At 38.1% G+C, this 18,616-nt stretch overlaps 3 protein-coding genes across 8 annotated transcripts in view; 2 read left to right on the plus strand and 1 right to left on the minus strand.

The window, feature by feature from the left end:
• The first annotated feature begins 1,297 nt into the window (after positions 1–1,297).
• LOC121894080 (golgin subfamily A member 7-like) lies at positions 1,298–4,365 on the plus strand. 2 transcript variants are annotated; one of them, XM_042406409.1, is made up of 6 exons: positions 1,298–1,419; positions 1,910–2,032; positions 2,124–2,276; positions 2,401–2,502; positions 3,067–3,126; positions 3,473–4,365. In XM_042406409.1, exons 1-5 carry the CDS (start codon positions 1,411–1,413, stop codon positions 3,112–3,114), a joined length of 435 nt encoding a protein of 144 aa, XP_042262343.1. In that variant the 5' UTR covers positions 1,298–1,410; the 3' UTR covers positions 3,115–3,126; positions 3,473–4,365. The 2 variants fall into 2 exon arrangements, with proteins under 2 accessions (XP_042262343.1, XP_042262342.1); XM_042406408.1 differs by lacking the exon at positions 1,298–1,419 and adding an exon at positions 1,441–1,572.
• Positions 4,366–5,417: 1,052 nt separating this feature from the next.
• On the plus strand, positions 5,418–13,419 carry r3hcc1 (R3H domain and coiled-coil containing 1). 5 transcript variants are annotated; one of them, XM_042407690.1, is made up of 9 exons: positions 5,418–5,561; positions 5,850–6,031; positions 6,953–7,090; positions 7,736–8,309; positions 8,430–8,605; positions 8,819–8,889; positions 8,979–9,095; positions 9,329–9,467; positions 11,781–13,419. In XM_042407690.1, exons 2-8 carry the CDS (start codon positions 5,988–5,990, stop codon positions 9,436–9,438), a joined length of 1,230 nt encoding a protein of 409 aa, XP_042263624.1. In that variant the 5' UTR covers positions 5,418–5,561; positions 5,850–5,987; the 3' UTR covers positions 9,439–9,467; positions 11,781–13,419. The 5 variants fall into 5 exon arrangements, 4 of the variants coding, with proteins under 4 accessions (XP_042263624.1, XP_042263625.1, XP_042263623.1 ...); XM_042407691.1 differs by having other exon boundaries at positions 5,900–6,031; XR_006095623.1 differs by having other exon boundaries at positions 5,418–6,031; positions 9,329–9,492.
• Positions 9,679–18,616, minus strand: part of loxl2a (lysyl oxidase-like 2a) — a 32,546-nt gene continuing 23,608 nt past the window's right edge. Inside the window, exons 8-14 of the mRNA XM_042407688.1 lie at positions 18,437–18,604; positions 15,479–15,644; positions 15,063–15,303; positions 14,500–14,615; positions 14,208–14,344; positions 13,602–13,713; positions 9,679–11,173 (exon numbers count right to left, since the gene is read on the minus strand). Coding sequence (XP_042263622.1) covers positions 11,103–11,173; positions 13,602–13,713; positions 14,208–14,344; positions 14,500–14,615; positions 15,063–15,303; positions 15,479–15,644; positions 18,437–18,604 — 1,011 coding nt within the window. The 3' untranslated portion in view covers positions 9,679–11,102. The remainder of the gene's footprint in view (positions 11,174–13,601; positions 13,714–14,207; positions 14,345–14,499; positions 14,616–15,062; positions 15,304–15,478; positions 15,645–18,436; positions 18,605–18,616) is intronic.

Raw genomic sequence — 18,616 nt, forward strand, 5'->3', positions numbered from 1 at the left:
AACAACTACAGATGAGTCTTAAATGCTGCTGTAAGTGAATTTCTATTAATTGCTACACAGTACAGTGTGCTTTAAAATTTGTATTTGGGAAGTGATCCAGATTATCCTGCAACTGAATTTTGAATCAGAAATGGACTGATATTTAGAACCTTATTTACTATAAGGTTCTAAAAGGAACCTTATTTACTATAAGGTTCTAAATGGTGGATGAAATGTTTGGTATGGAGGTATACTGTATCATCCAGGGACAACATGCAGTGAGCAACTGTCAAAAAAGAAAACATCCTAGATATCAAGAAGAGCAGATGCTACATTCAAATTAAGGGTATAGTTTGGACTGAAAGTCAAAGATTTTTTTGGTGAAACATAACATTAATGGCAATATATTTTCAGCTTCATTAGAGTAAGCCAGAATAAGGTACTAATTAATCCCCCTAATCTATTTTGGAAGAAATCATGATTGAAGACAATGTAAGCAAAAGTTATGTAATAGTTTAACAGTCTAGTATCGAGATCCCTGTAGAACTCAGATTACTTAAAAACTTATGAACAACTGAGGGCAGGGAATCGGCCTGCACTGAGGCTATGCTCAGTTAATAATTACTGTTTAGATTAATACAGCATTATCAATTAATGCAAACATGTCATTTAAATCAATACAATAGAAATCTAGATTTATGCACTAAATGTACTGAAGTGACAGGGACATTGTTACACTAAGTTTGGCAATAAACAAATACAGTTGGAAAGATAATTTCTAAAAGAAGTCAAACTAACAGTTGAAGTCAAGAACACAAGATTATATAAGAGAAATAATAGTATTAATAAGTAAACAGGATATGTTTGAAAAGGACTGGGGATTACTGATGTATGAAAAGAGATTTTGTGTCTGGATGACTTGTTCTGTTTTTATGTTCTTATTTGTTTGCCTTAATGTACTTTGCTTTATTTTCTGTGTTTCTGTATGTATATAAGGCAGACAATAATATATTTATTGATAAAAACAAATATACATAATTCATAATACATATACAAAATACAACAAATATTGTTATTAGTCATGTATAATAATTACATTTAATTTAGCAGCACCTGTGTCTGTCTCTCGGTGTCACACCGTATTTGGTGATCCATCAGATCTGTGACCTGCAGTGTTGGAAGAAGTACTCAGATCCTATACTCAAGTAGAGGTATCCATACCACAATGTAAAAATACCTAATTATAAGTAAAAACCCGCATTTAAAATCCTACCTAAGTAAAAGTATAGAGGTATTAACAGCTAAATTTACTTTTACTTTAATTTACTTTTACTTTAGTACTTACAATGGGCGTTTGCCAAACACCGGAAATTGCGTTTGCAGGCGGAGCTGCGTCACAGATACGCAGCAGCTACAGAGGAAGCGTCCACTATGGCTGAGGTATGTTATTTTAGGGTTTTATTCGTTTTTTAGAAGATTTGCGTGTGGTTGGATGCTTGAATAACTTAACATGTTTACGATTTTTCGTTGTTTTGGATGTTTATAAATGCTAATATTGCCATACTTTCCAACAGCGTAGATGGGCCATCAAAAGTAAGCTAACGTATTATTAGCTAATGTAACGTTAGCCCGCATCATAAGCGAGTCTTAGTGTTTAGTGTTACTTTACAAATACTTTGCAGTAGCCAGTGTCTTGTCAACATCACAAATGTGGTAATTGTCACCTGCTTAGACTGATATAATAAAAGATGTCGTAGCTTTTAGCTTGATAATAGTTAATGTAGCTAACAGCTGTGTTATTGACACTCAGGTGCTGATTTCCGTCTAAATTGAAGTGTTAGCTGGCCGTACAGTAGGTGCTACTGCTCCAACCCTTCAGAGAGATACTGTTCATGTTAGAAAGTTGCATCATTTCTCATTTTTCGTTTAGACCCACAGCTTACAGGACCTCCAGCAGCCAGCTGTTTTCTCCAAGGTGTTTATCCAGAGAGACTACAGCTCAGGGACCATCTGCAGGTTCCAGACCAAGTTCCCTTCTGAACTTGAATCAAGGGTATGTAGAGAGTTCAACACTCTGGATGTAAAGGTTGTTAAATGCATGTTAAAGGCTTGTGTTTATGTTTAAACTTGTTGTGTGCTTTTAGCTTGACAAACAGCAGTTTGAGGAGACCATCCAGACTCTAAACAACCTTTACGCAGAAGCAGAGAAACTAGGGGGGAAGTCCTACTTGGAGGGCTGCCTGGCCTGTCTCACTGCTTATACCATATTCCTCTGTATGGAGACACACTATGAAAAGGTAAAACCACGTTAACACTATACTGTGTATTGCACCAGGTTTCTGTTTTGTGTCTGGTGGGGTACACAGATCTACACATCACTGTATATCTTTTAAGTTTAACTCTCTATTTCTCTGTCTTCAGGTGTTAAAGAAGATAGCCAGATATATTAAGGACCAGAATGAGAAGATATACGCTCCCAGAGGCTTGCTGCTCACTGACCCCATAGAGAGGGGTCTCAGAGTTGTATCCTTCATTTGGCTAATGTCAATTAAGTTGCATAAAGACAATATACAGCGCATGTTGTATAGTTGTAGAAGTGTATGTCTGTCTTTTTTGCACATAGCAGCACATTCATCATGTCCACATTGTAATAATGAGCTGTATCTGCTACGGGAGGTAATGGTAGTGACTCATCTCCAGATCAGCTAGAATTATCCAGGACCAGGTCCATACATAGGAAGACAATTAATAGTTGAATAGGAAAGTGTGGAAATTATACAGAGGTAAAATCAGGGTTATTGGTAGCTTGTGATGATGTTGCCTGGCCCACCTAAAATTATTTTTGTCTACATATTTTAGTTAGGGTGTTCTTAGACAATCAGAAGTTTAACTAATTTTACACACCACGTATTAACTAGTGTCTATTCAACCAAAGGGAAATATGGGACGTAACTCCATAGTTTAGGCGTTAAATATAAACATAGCTTGTGCAACCTTGTACACTAAGGAAAGCAAACTGTTGTTAATTCTATAAGATAAGTGCTTGTAGCGTTGTGTTTTTTTTTTCCTTAACCTGCTGTCTTCTAGGTTGAAATTACCATCTTTGAAGACAGAAGTATTGGCTCTGGAAGATAAAGAATCTTGGGGGTATGTTCTCACTCAGATGCATTTTTAGTGAAGAGTCAGCTCCACTGGGAAAATCTCGGGAGCTCCAATATGACAATGACAATATAACTTTAATTCAAGAAATCTGAATTTCAGAATTTTCCCAAAAGGTCAGGCATAAAGCTTGTTGTTCAGCTGTATTCAAATCAATCTCTTACACTTCATCTTTAATTGCATCATTTCATAATGACTGCAAATCACTTGGCAGGACATTTATTACCATGTAGCCTACCCAATAAGACATAATAACACTGAAAACACCATTGGCTTTACGTTTTGCTTATTCTTAGTGCTAACAGATTTTTTTTCCTCTTACCTCTTTGTATAGGATGATGACTTTGACCAGATACTGTTCATTTGTCTGGCAGCACATTCAGACACCTGCTTCACCTGAATGGATGTATATAATTTTGATCTGATCCCTTTCTCTGTTATTTATACGTACTCTACTGTCTGCCTATCTTTATGTTTATAAGTGTGTTTTCATGTCTTTTTATACATGAGGTGATGTATAAATCATGTCCAAGTTGATCAAGACCGGTCCCTATGAATAGTGCCATTGTGTGAAATGCCACTTTTGACCATGGTACTCATGAGTGATTTGACTTGTGTATTGTTTTGCAAATAATATAAAGTCGAATAATGTGTAGTCACCAAGAATTGTCATAGAAATAGGTTGAGATGGAGTTGTTGGCACCATCTGTAAACAGTAATTCTGTTATGGGTAGCACTCCACAGTATTAAAGTGCTGGTTGTAGCCTTTGTTGAGGCCAATCTTTTCTTATCTGTGCATGAATGTGACTTTTTTTTTGTGGGGGGGGGGGAATCACGTCTTGTGCAACATACATATTGGAAGTTCTGAGCTGGAGATTTTTGTGACTTCAAAAGTGGAGCATGTTTACTGTTAATAAGTCCATCACAAAATAATGATAACATGACCTAGTGCACTTTGAGAAATGTCCTGCTCTCTGCTGTCATAGTACAACTGCACTATTAATCTCCTCTCTCATATTCAGCGTTCCTTGTTATATGTTTCTCTCAAGGTTCTCTGTCTATATTGCGAACATCATCCTCTTTTTTTTAATTATCAACAAACACCACAGAAACCTTAAACACTCTGAAATCCACAGATGATTGCTATAGTTGGTGTTTGATACGACATGTCTACTTTTCTTACAAATATTGTTCTGATTATCTAAATAAATTGTCTTTTCCTGGGAATCTGTAGAGCTTCTTGTGTTTGACCTTTATTTCAAAAGGCAGATTACATCAAGCTTTGATAAGAATGAGCTATTGCTAGTATTGTAGGCAGTGGATTCCAAAATCTGTATTTCACCTCATGTTAAGTTTAAGTTAATTTATTTGTATAGCACATTTCATACACTATTTGTAACTCATGGTGTTGTACAAGAACATTAAGAATAAGAAAGACAAGACATTGAAAAAAAAAAACAAATATTGAAATACACTAAAAATGACAGAACATTAAGATGCGTTAAAATAAGAGAATAAATGCCAGTTTGTATAGGTAGGTTTTTTCTTGTCTTTTAAAGGTTCTCACTCAGGTCACCTCTTTAATTTTTGCTGGTGAAGTGTTACAGATTTTGGGTGCATAAGCAGAAAGCTGCATCCCCAATGTTTGTAAAGAGTAGCATGTTAACTTTTTATTTTTATTTTTATTGGGATAATTATTTCCACCAGTGGTGGAAAGTGACTAAGTACATTTGCTCAAGTACTGTACTTCAGTACAATTCTGAGGTACTTGTACAGTACTTGAATATTTCCATTTGATGCTACTTTATACTTCCATTCCACTACATTTCAGAGGGAAATATTGTACTTTCTACTCCACTACATTTATTTGTCAGCTTTATTTGTCAGATTTGACACAATGGATAATATAACAAGCTTTTAAAATACAACACATTGTTAAAGATGAAACCAGATGAGACCACCAAACTAGCTCCACCTCCAGAAGCTACAACAGCAACATGCTGTTTACACACTGGTGCTTCAGTATTGATAATCTAATGATGTCATATATATCAGTCAGAGGGACCAAACCACTACTTTAATACTTTGACTAAATCAAGCTGACAATACTTATGTACTTTTAATTAAGTAGGATTCAAATGCATTACTTGTAATGGAGTATTTTTTACATTGATGTATTGGTACTTTTACTTAAGTAAATGATCTGAGTACTTCTTCCACCGAGTGATCTTCATTTTTACAGCAGCTTTGGAGGCGCGTTGCTCTTATTCTGAAGAACCCAGACCGGATATGTTGTTGCTTCTGGAGGAGCGGCTTCCGGCAGCTCTGTGATGCTAGCTAGCGACTGAGCCACTGCCGCCTGTAAATAACTAAACGCTAACCTAAACCAGCCCAAGTCAAAACAGTACACTTTTACCACAACGGTAAGCCAACCGAAATTAGTATACGCATTAGCTAACGTCAGCTAACGTTAGAGTGGCAGTTACCTGACGTGCGTTATCGTTAACTGGAGGTTAAGTTATCTTTGTTTAACAGTTTTTAATTTGGTAGGAAAAAAAATACATCATAACTGGACAGCTTTCTGGTCTACTTGGCTAACTAACGTAGCTATTGTTTCTCCTCTTGTTTCTGGCTTAGCCTCTTTAACCCTAACTAGTTGCAAGCTAACGTTACTGAATTTGAATTTGGCTCAATTGGCATTGATTTTGCAGCTCGCGTCAGTTAGGTCAGTAATAAGTTCACTTCACGACACCGTCATCAGGAGCGATCCTTCTTTGTCCACCCTGGCGTTTCCTTGTTTCGATGGCCTATATCTACCAAAGCAAGAAAATGAATTCGTGCATCAGGTTATGGATGAGCTGGAAGCATACCAACAGAAGAGCAACCGCAAAAGGTAAAGTTGCCACCAGTAGAGAAACACAAGTATACTGGCCAGCTGAACAAGTGTACCATTTACTCATGTGACTGTTTTCATTCCAGTTATTTACTGGTCACACGAAATGTGTCTTTTTTGATCCAATAATTTCATTTTACATCTTCCCGCCATCTTCTTGAAGTCGTACAGTCTTATAAATAACTTCACGTGGAACAACTGTCACAGAAAGTGAAGATAAAAATGTGTTTCTTTTAACAGAATGAACCATGTTACTATCTCGAGGACAGAAAAACCACTGTGCAATTGCTGCTCATTCAACTTTAAAAAGAAGTTGATGCAGTTTACCATTGGGCCTTGTGTTTCATTACAGTAGATAAAAATTATGGCTATTGTGTACTATATGAAAAAATGGGTTTGTCCTCAATAGCAACAAGAAGAAAGCTTACACACTATAAGATGACTAAGTATTTCACATGTCCTCTTAACCTTCTGGTCACTAGACCAGATCCCAGAACTGGCTAACTCTTGACACTTGATGGGTAAATACCAAACTAGTAATATTGAACTATGAAGTAGCCTCCTTTTTATCCTGCAGTATACTACGAAGGACTCTAAAATTGAATGTTTTATCCCATCGGATGATTTTAAACCTTTAGTTTTGGACCTTTTTATATAAATGTGATTGTTCTGATGTTGTTTGAATGTACAGTATGTGCTTGTATGTATTTCCTTCATTTTGCTGTACTTGGGTCCCTCTTACAAAGCAGATCCTGATCTCAATAAGATGTTTTTTTTAAATGAAGGTTACATACAATGACAATAAAAGCCTCAACACCAGGTTTATGCTATTAAAAGTGACCCTGCTTTTATGCTGCCCCAAAAAGATATTGCCCTCTGACTGTCCATCCCTGTTGTCATGACCTCTGTGTCCCTGTCCAGTGTGCTCCTGTTCCCCCCTCTACCCAGCAGACTGCGATACCTGATCCACAAGACCATAGAGGATCTGCCAGAGCTCACCACCTTCTCCGTAGGGGATAGCTGGTGTCGTAGGGTGGTGGTCTGCCATTCTGAGCTCAGGTACCTGAACGAAGACAAGTAGATCATATGTAAAGTGTTGGTCACACATTGATTAAACCCATCTTTGAGCTGTTTGTCTTATGCATTTTCAAATATATGAGAAGCTAACTTGTTTTGATCAGGTGTGATGACGCAGTTGACACATGTTGAAGAAAAGATTCAATTTTATACAATGTACATTTCTATAGTACTTTAAACTCATCTGTTTGTTATGACTGACTGCTTTGTCTAGTTTGGAATATATGCATATTGAACAGATCAATTAAAATTGAATTAAAAGGAGAAAAATGTTACAATGATTAATGGCAAATTTAAGGTAAGTACTAATACAAATGTGGATGCTCAACAAACATTCTGTGCAAAAGTTCAGGACTATGAAAGATTAGCTTTACCACTTGCACCTGGGATCTCCATATATCTTACTTGGTCAATGTGAAATAACCATCCTGGCTAAATTGCTTAGTGTGTGCCCTTTGCTGTTGGTGCAACCAAAAGACAAGTTGGCCTGTTTTGATTCACATTGCTAATGTTTGTTTTCTAAATCTTCATGGTTGTCTTTAGTTTTAAATTGATTTTCAAGTTTTATAGAATATGTTTGAAATGGCTGTTCCTATGTAAGGACATTTGTGTGTTGTATTTTTATAGGGGTGAGATAGGAGAGGAGGACAGTGACCTGGAGGGCAACAACAGCTTGTGTGAAGAACTCCCAAGAAGTAAGGTGGAGATGGAGGGCAACGCCAAGCCTAAATCTTTAATCTCATCACGAACCCGAGGGCCTAAGAGACCAGACATGCCCCTTTACATGCCAAGAGCTGCTCGGGAGAGACTGAACTTACAAAACTCACAAAGACCCTCAGGAGACCAAGAATTGCCCAGTCCAGCATCGAGTAGCTGCAGCTGCATCAGCAGTTCATCTGACTCTTGTTCCTGTTCTGAAACTACAGAAAACACAAAGCCCTCATCCACATTCAAGCAAGAATCTCTCCCAAGTTCAGCTGATGGTATCTTCGACAGGTCGGTACTTTGTCCTCAGGAAAAGAAACAAAACTTGGTGTTAAGGCTGCATGACGATGAGCCCCTAGTCTGGGACCAGACTGTGACCTGCTTCACTGACATGACCCTGGAGGGGGATGTGAAGGAAGAGGAAGACCTTACTAGTGTGTCACGCAGCACCCACACAGAAGACACAATCACAGACACTGATGACTTAACTGAAGAGGTAAATTTATATTTAAAAATACAAATACTTAGTAATAATACTTAGTTAGATATACAGATGTTATCATTATCATCTTCACCACTATAATTGTAACCCATTTTACTGTGTTTGTCCTGTCAGATCAAGACACATCTGAAAGAGGCAGTGACTGTTTCCATTGAGCATGTCCACAATGACTACTCCATTTATGAGAATGTGTGTATCAACCCGATTGAGTTTCGCCACGTGATCGAGATCTATGACTTCCCAGCGATGTTCAAAACAGATGACCTCCTGGATGCTTTTACTGACTACAGGTGTGAGCAGAGATCTGAGATCCTTTAGCTCTCTTCAGCTCTGCCAGTTTGTCTCTATAGTTTTGTGTATTTTTCTGTATTTACTTTGCAACAAATGCTCAAAGTTTAACATCAGTGTATACCCAATATGATGAAAGATAATCTCAGACAACTGATCTAGCTACCAAAATAACAATTAAGATGTACTAAAAAGTACTTCCCTGTCTATCTCAGTGATGGTGGAATAAAGATCAAATGGGTGGACAACACACATGCCCTGGGGGTTTTCTCTAGTGAGTCTGCAGGTAAGAGCCTTTACTATACAGTGAAAGTAGTTTGTGGGTTTGAAGTTAAAAGCTGATTGTAAATGACTGAAAATGTACTAACATTTCAGTGTTTTCTGCGTCATATGCAGCACTCCAAGCCCTCTCCATCTGCCACCCACTGCTGAAGGTACGTGCACTGGCTGAGGGGAGTAAAAAAGCCAAAGGCAAGGCCATTAGACGGGCAGGTAGGACATTCATTAAACATATTAAATTATTCGTGCCCTGTAGCTACTTGAAATAATGTGTTTATTGTAGCTTAGGGGATATCTTACACAATTAAAAAACTGAGGAAAATACAGCTTTATATTGTTAATATCCTGGAGCCTTTGTGTGGTATCTAGTATTTATTCTGTGAATCATTTATTGTTTTAATGCTGGGTGATATGGATCAGATCCGTATTTCTGTGCTGTTTTCCAGAGTTTATCCAGCCAGTGAAGGAACGTCCGAGGACAGACTGTGCTGTTGCCAGGCGGATGGTGACCAGAGCTTTAGGGATACAGGGACGAGGACGGGTGCTGCGATACTGAAGAGAACTGTTTACTGTTGGCAAATACAGGTGAACAGACTAACAAAAGCCACAGGTTTGAAGCATTTTTGGTTCTCCGTTTAGTTGGCTGAGGAGTTGCTGGAAATTCATTCAGAAAGACAAATTTCTTTTGTTCAACCAACAATTCAAAACCCAAGATATTAAATTTACTACTGTATGTGACAGAGAAAAGCAGAAAATCTTCACATTTAAGAAACTGGTATTAACAAATTTATGGCAATCAATCTGCAACAGTCTTTATTATATTTACTTAAGCAAAACTGTTTATGTTACTACCATTGTGATGTGAACGCTAACATGTGGGCTAACGGACATACATACAACACGTTATCTTTCACTTTCACTTTTTAAACATATTTATGTCTCTTTACTTCACCTTGATGTCCTTTTTACAACGTTTCCACACACTGAAACATTTTGAAGTTGTAGCTTTGTCATATAAAGTGAGATTTGCTTTCACCATTCTTTATTACAGGAAATGTAATGCATTTCCACATTCACCCATGCATACACAATAAAAACTGTTGGGCAGCAATTGACATGTACCCTTATAAAATGAAGGGTCCTTGAATTTGCCACATAAAAAAAACTAATTTACACAACAATGGAGAGGCATTTTCACATACATTTTTGGCTTTTACAGTACATCCACAATGTTACAATTGTCCCTGACGGTAATAATTTAACAAAACTCAAGACAGTGAGAAAGAAAGAAGCTGAGGGGATGTGCAGATCATGAAGATGAAAATGTGAGTCTGCTATAGTGACCAAGAAATAAATCAATAAATAGAACATTTGAGCTCAAGTATGTGGAACGTAACACCTGGAAGGAAAAATAAGCACTTCCACTCAGCTTTATTCTGACTTCAATGTATGGCTGAAAATCTTTACAGATTGTCAGAAATACTACAGGGAACAAATCCAAATTATTGTCGTCATACCTCATTCTGACAGACAATTCACCTTTTGGTACCCTATATAGCAGTTGTCATCCTTTGTAGAAAGTTTAATACAGTGCTTGTAAGAGCAGGAATGATTTGTCTTGTCAGTTGTGCTTTTATAAAATGAGGTTGTTCTTAATTTAAAGCCATTGACTTTCCAACACTGTAGAAACGTACGCAATTTATACACCTCCCCTTCAGTTCAACTGTTTTGAGATAAAACATATAGTGCAAGATAATGAGCGGTTGTAGCACCAAAATATATATATTTTTTTATCTATACCAAACAAATTACAAATTAGGGTGAAGGTTTCATGTAATGGCTTTTAGTTTGAGGTTTTTTGCCTTCTAACACTTTGGCTTAGAAGGGAACTTTTGACACACTTAAAACATTATTTGGCAGCAATCTTACCTGACATCTTTCCCAATAAGCACCAGGTCAAGATCTACATTTCACATACAACAAAGGCTAGAGACAATAAGAAATAGGAACAGTTTTGTAGAGTGGAATGTGGTTAATAGATGTGGTAAGCAAGCAGTTCATTTTCTCATTGAATCATTGTCCATTAAACCAGTTGAGCCCTCAGCTCAACAATCCAGCACTGCTCCAAGGAAGCAAATCAGTACAGCCCCCTCTAGTGGTTGTCAAATATTAATATATGCTTCCCTAATGTCCGTCCGTCTTTGTTGTCCATCTTGGGCTCTACCTTCGTGAAATCTGGTTGGTCAGCAATCCAGGGAACGTTTCTTCTGTTTCTGAACTGAGTGAGCCACCTGTGAAGATAGAAAGAGAGAGAGAATGATGAAAAAATGCTGAAGCTCCAGGACAACAAATATAAACATCTGTGAATACCCAATCTTTGAAAGATGGTACCACGCTTTTTGATGTGATAGAATTGCACCATCTGATGACAAATGATATGCAGTATCTTAAGTTTTCAAATTCAGGGTCTAAAAGAGGTTCCTGCTCTGCTGCATGTTATTTTCAAATATGATACGACAAGAGGGGCAGTGTAGTGGATCTGTTGTTACGGTAATGATCTTCAAACATTTTCATTTCTGGTTGGTGAAACCTAAAAACCTTGGTGCAACAATACATCAGAGATGTGCTTCCTTGACATGCTGCAGTCACAAAAATAGGAAAGTGACCAGTCCAGTGAAAACCAGACCTGGTTTGTTGGCAGTAAAAGGTAGTGTTCTTAAAATCAGGCAAACTCTTGTCTGGATATGGCACATCAAAGAAAATCTGGCATGTATGGGTTTCATCCTCTCACTGAGGATAAAGATAAAGTTTGTCTAGTGCAAAAGGTTTATTGTGTACCATGTTGCGATATTACACCTTTTCAAAATATCATCTAACAACATTTCTTTTTGTCTACAGAAAGGCCCAGCAGATGTCTGCCACCATTCATCGGCCCTCTGTAGAAGCTTCATGGTGGCTCCTAATCGCTAGCTGATCATGACGAGTACGACTACTATCTGACACGTTTGCCTCCTTCACTGATTGCTACAGCAAGTTGGCACGCTGAAGATGGAAACTGATTGAGTCACTGCCCCACGTCACCAGCATTCGCCCTGCTGAAGTATCCCTGAGCAAAACGCTGAATTACCACCAGCCTCACAGTTGCTGTTCTGTAGCTGAGCCTGACCCCTGAACTTTGGACATTTTGTCGTGGTTTGCGTTGTTCACTGTTAAGATCACTAATAATAAGGAAATGACGTGTCAGTATTAACAGTGGAGTTTGGAACAGTCATGTGCAAATGGTGATTTCAGATAGCTGAGGAAACATTGGAGAAAACTGGAGAAGCTCTTGGCTTGTTTTGATTTGATTGCATGTTGCCTTCAAACTGAAGTTTGTTTTGAGGATGTTATATTTCTTGGGAAGGTGTTTTTTGTTTTGTCTTTGCCCAGGTAATACAGGATTGATTGCATACATTTATGTAAGTAATAATTCCTTAAACTTAAACTCAAAATGTTCATTTGTTTTATAGATTATTCATTCTCAGGACTTTGTTTAAGCAATCGGTTTTGTTGTGCACTGCAGTTTACAGTTTTTTTTTTTTGTACAACTCCAACAGGAAAAAAAGGAATATAGGGATTCCTTATAGGATTCCTTTTTTGGAGTTTTAAACCATAACAGTGTCAGATCTATTTAAAGTAAAAAATAAGATATTTAGGCACCCAGCTTATACGACACACACACACAACACTGATACACACAAGAATAAAAGAATAAAAACACAGCAGTGAATGATAGTCCAGCCACCATGCAAGGTGATTAAACTGAGAAATACAGTTGTAGAAAATAAAAAATTTAGTAGCAATGTTATACCGGTCTCAACAGAGTTTTTGAGACCAGTATTTTATTGTTTTGTAAACAGGTTACAAGAGGTTCATTTGTTCTTAATATTTTTCATTAAGAACATTTGTTCATTTGTTCTTAATAATTTTTTGTCCCTCCAAATAACACAAAACTATCATAAGGTTGTAGCCTCAGAGTTTAAGTTCTTTCGCACTCCACATTACAGAAAACTAGATAGTTTCAGAAATTTGAACAGTGGAAACTTGAATGTTAGGCCTTCTGTATCTGTTACACTACTGTTATTTTTATGTAATTTTGTCACTGACTTAATACCAGTCTAACTTCTGTAAAGAGGGTGTCCACAAACACCATAAAGTGAAAATTGTATAAGTTTGTATTTAGAAAGAGAAGATGTTCATTATTTTTTATTTTTTGTCATACAGAAATGGGCTCTTTCCCTGGAATTATCTTTTGTGCCTGATGTGAGAATGACAGAACTTGTTCTATGCATTACTTACAGTATGTTGCTAATCTGTAGAATTGAACTACATCCATTGAGTAATTTCAGGGAAAAGAAGACTTGATGGTAGCATTAAATGCTGCTCAATCCCATGAAAATATGAAAGCTGTACGTGTTTTTTAACTTAATACACTGTATAAAACAAGTTTCAATGTTGTACAATTTTAAATTAAAGATGTACAGTGTTAGGACTGTAACACTCTGTTTGCTGCTTGGATGGTTTTAACATCTGTCAGATGAGTGAAAAAATGTGGCCTATATTGACTTAATTGCCCAAAACGTTAGACTTTAAAATTTTGCTTTCATAAAAAAATAAAAATCAGTAACAAAGCAGCCTAAATTTCCACTGGACTTGACTCTTCGGTGGTAAAAGTCTCACCTATATGACAGTTGTACGTCCATATCCGTTGTCCATCATACCGGCTGCGGCACTTCATAATGTTGTTGGTATAATCTGATTCTGCAACCTCAAAGGTGGGATTTATCACAACCTGGAAGAGCACACAACAATGTTTAATGTTCATTTGAAAGCAATAAGTTTTCCTGTCACATTTACACACTATTAATATGTAATTCTCAGTATTTTTAAGGACCAGAAAATACAGGTTTAGTGATTGGCAGCAGATTGATGATGACAGAGTGACTGATGCTTTGTAGTTTTAGTCACCCTTGATTTCAGTTTAATTTAAAGTGTCTTCTAGTGGTGGAGGCAAGAGTCTGTCTCACAATTTGGACATTGCAAATGTAGTTTCTGCAGCAGGAAGTGCCCATCAGAAAGTTCCTTGAGTGTCCTTGAAAGAAACTGCTGACCCCACGTTTTAAGTTTGTATAAGAGTGCTCACAGGCAGAACGCCAAACACAAGCAGATGCAGACTTGTGGAAAGTGTTAGTATGAGTCTGAGCTGGCTGGAGATTAGACAATCTTTCCAGCAGCAGCAGATGTGCTATATCGACTATGGCTAGACTAGAAAACCAAATGTTTTACCTGGAAGATGTAGTCACCAGGCTTCACGTCTGTGATGTCGATCCACTGACAGTCGATGTCATGTCTGTAGGTATCCGAGCAGCCAACTGTGATGCCCTGTGATCCGAAGTTGGCACATTCGTACCTCTTCTGAATACCTGTCAGCATTCATATCAGTTTAGGTTTTGTATTAAGCCACTCAGATCTGTCTTTGTTAAAAACCAAACATTCCTCAGCATCATTGAATACACTGATATATATTTCAAGATAGTTTTACTGCATTTTTTCTGTGACAGAAAAGGACTGTATTTACCCTCGTCACAATGGGTGTCCTCCAGACAGAAACTGGCTTTGTGTCCCTCTGCCACTTTAGTGCCATTCAGACTCAGCAGGTCATAGTGGGTGAAAACCTCCATACTGTGGAAATGTCTGGATTGGACAAAGGGGGAAAAAATGAAACATTCTATACATATTTATATTTAACAATAACATGCTCTTATCTCTGTGCACCAAGTCATTTTGCCTTCTTTCAAACAACTAATACAGTATGTGCCTTAAAGATTCAACCCGTATGATTTCTAAATTTCACACAGTTTCACAAATACAATATTCCATACACTGCATTTTTCTCTGTTTTGTTTAAAAGGATAATTAACAAGATGTTACATATGAGTTTCCTGGACAGTCACGCTTTAGTCAAAAATCTTATCCTTATATTCCTATAACTTTCCCAGCACTCAGCATTTGACATCTGGCATTAGCATTAACAACATTCACAGCTGTGTAATTATTTGAAAATAACAGATCATGTTTCATACAGTCAGTCAGTATTAACCAGCAGCGAACTACGATCTGTGGTCCTGGTTGAAGTCTCACCTGTGGCATTCATGCCAGACCCAGGACTGGGGTCCAGACAGCGGCCTGAAGTCTGACATGCCGTTGTTGTGGATCTGGGAGGAGAAACGCAGAAGACGGCGGTAGGAGCTGGCGTCGGCTTTGTCGGCACTTGAGGACAGACACTTCTCCTCCTGGGCACACTGCAGCACGTACATGGGCCTGTCCTCCAGGTAGGTGGTCTGCTCCACAACCTGGGCATCCAGGACCAGGTCTGGGGCCGCTGGGAGGGAGAGAGCATCAAGGGACATGATGGTTTTAGGTCTGAATTATAAAATTTAAAAGCACTTTTTCCCTCATATTTCTTATTGTACTGAGCCCCTAAAATTTTCCTACTATAGCACAAGTCTTTACTGATGTAAGATTTTGATTGTGAACAGAGTTCTACAGTCTCTTACTGTGAGTACAGGAGACCCCCGCAGCGAAGCGTCCTCCTCCTCTGGGACAGTGAATGTGTTCCCCATGATGCAGACACTGATCCAGAGTCAGCTCAGTTCCTGAACACCTCACTCCACTCATCACCACAGCATTAGCTGATGGATCTCCTTCCCAGTACCATGTTTCCTGACAAAAGAGATGCACAGAAGATACATGGTAAATCATTCAGCTGAAGCTGTGTCAAGTCATTCAAAACAAATCGAGTCACAATTCTTAAGTCTTTAAAAAGTCTTCATAAGCAAATTGTAATTCAAGTCACAAGTCTTTCATGTTCCAAACAGCATCTTCCTGTCAAAATTGCTGCTGGAGGTAGATTCATATTTATTGTGCAGACATGGGAGTTGTATCAATCTTCGCATCTGACTCTTGGCAAGAAAACAAATACGCAAAATTTAAAGATAATATTTCCCTCTCCATAGACTAAAGTACATAAGTCCATCTATTTATGTTAAGAATAGCTGGAATCAGACAGAAAAAGATCAAGTTGCTTTGGAAAAGAAGTCTTGTGTGGGAAGGTTTTAAGCAGAAATATTATCTTAATTTTCCTCCTGCAGATGATTAGTCACACAGTAATCCTACTTGTCCCACAAGGCAAATATAATCAGAGAGTCTATCACATACACAGTTAGGGGTGCTATGATGTCCTCACGGTCCTGACTCAGCCTCTTTTCTAGACCACAGAGAGAGCTCATACTTTCCGGGAACTTCTATGGATGTGGGGGAGTCATGAGAAAGAAACTAAGCTGAGGGAAAAGATGGATATGGGAGTACGTGCTGGTGGGTTGAGGAGAGGGACAGACACACAGCAGTATAGTTTAAACTTGGTGTCATTTGTTCCATCTGGTGGTGGGACTCGCCTGCAGGAGTATTAAAAAGTCAGACAGGAAAGAGACTCCTGAGAGGATGATTGCCTACTCTGCTACAGTATGATAACAAAAGATAGACATTTATTATTCCTGAACCTGCAGTTAACATAAGAACTCTTATGTAATATGTAATTACAAGGTGATATGTTGTTTTGATACCTTGACCTGATTGTTTGACTTGGCACAGAATTCTCTTTTTTTTTAATAAAATGAAATAGCTACTTGTAATCACAAGTAGACACTTTATTTCAGACACTGAATGAGAAAAGCACACTGTTAAAATGTACTTAACTAAAGGATGAGTGCTCAAGTGACTACAAAGACTACAAACAAATGACATGTTGTTCCAGTAGAAGTGCATTACGCATAATTGTCCCAAACACAGTTTAGTGAGACAAACATCCTCCACCAGATTCAGTCCAAGTTCCACTTATAAAACTCCCTGATGTTATCAAAGCACATCCTCATGATTCACACATAGTTTCCAGACCTATATCACTAGCTACAGCATCTTTAACCACACATACGCCACCGGTTTCAGCCTTAAAATAGAAGCATATGTAATAAAGAACACGAGGGAGGTCTTTAACTAAACCAGCCTGGACCAGCCTCTTACCTGGAGCACTGGGGTCTCCTATAAAAAGCAAGAGGTAAGCGTAAGCATGACGAGACTGTGACGCTGCCAGGTCATGCCACAGGCTTCAGTGGTGGAGGGTCCACTAAACTTCAAACAAGAAGCCAAGGTTTTTTCCCATCACTCCCACATTTGTGTCAAAGGTTTAACATGCCTGGCCTGCTTTCTGCGTTCACTGTGTGTTTGTGATGTTTATAAGTCAGTGGCATTTTTATTTTGCCCTGTGGGATCAATAAAGCTCAAGCTTGTTAGAGTGAGAGTTAATGGCATCCACTGACACGTACACACAGAGACACACACAGAGAGGCATTTAAATGGCTAATACTGCCAGACTTTGTCCATATCTCACACAGCTGTAACTTTCATCTCCTGCACACTCAAATTCGAGGCCAGATCTCAATCTAATAATATAGGTTTACTTTCGCAGCTGCTAATGAAACTACCATAAATTTTCTCAGCTACTAATGACGCAAAATTTAACCAATTCCACCAGGTAAATCTATTTAAACTTCATGACAACTCAACATTATTCACAACCATCTCATTATCATGTTGATGCACAAACAGCATATTGGAAATAGAAATGATGAAGTCTACAAAATATCAGTCGACAAAAAATACTCTGTCCTTGACAAAAAATTAAAGAACAATGGTGAAAACTAGATGAGATTTTCATTGACTGTGTTCAGACTCACGATGTGTCATCGAATATGACAGTGACAGTGTAAGTCAATAACAGTATATATATTATTATATATTATTTTGCAGATTCATGTTTTTAATGTTGGTTAATATGAGGAGAGGTCCACTGTATAAGACCAGGGCATCTAGATTCAAAGTGTGAGTGACTTACCCTTAAAGGGGACGTATCATACACATCTCCAGGTCTATATTTATATATAATGGAATAACATTGCATGTTTTACAGTTCAAAAAAACTCTTTATTTATCTTGTACTGGCCCTTTATGCAGCCCCTCAGTTCAGCCTCTGTTTTAGTTTGTGGATCATCATGAGGAGGAAGTATAATAGTATCGCAAGCGAAGCATTCAGGGCAGGCTGGAGCCCTGGCTTTTGACTTTCAGGGAGCATTTTACATATGTTCACCTCAAGTTTTGGAACTTTGACCATGTTTAACATAGACATCCGACATTCTAACAGAATAAAAATAACAGAAAATCTCAAAAAGCATGATATGTCCCCTTTAAGTATATTAAATAAGCTGCAATGACAGTATATTATAAAATTATAAAAAAATTATAAAAAGTTCAGTTTGACATGCTAATTTTGAGTCAGAGCCTGAACTACATCCAAAAGCATCTCCTTTATACTGAAAACCTGTGCAGTAAAGATAAGCTCATCTTAAAAATGATTTAATGGCAGTGGGTGTGGATGGCAACCTTTATTCTAGACACCTTACCTGGAAAGCGTGGTTGGCAAAGCCCAAACCCAGCTGTCTGCACACAACCATGGCCTCAATGGTCCCCCAGCTGTCACTGCACACTGTGCCCCAAACCAGCGAGCCGTTCCTCTCTGTCAGGACCTCCACACGGCCCTCGTAGGGATTACGGCCACCATTTAACCGAAGCTGAGGACAGAG

This window comes from Thunnus maccoyii, chromosome 3 (genome assembly GCF_910596095.1).
Source record: "Thunnus maccoyii chromosome 3, fThuMac1.1, whole genome shotgun sequence".
Taxonomy (NCBI): domain Eukaryota; kingdom Metazoa; phylum Chordata; class Actinopteri; order Scombriformes; family Scombridae; genus Thunnus; species Thunnus maccoyii.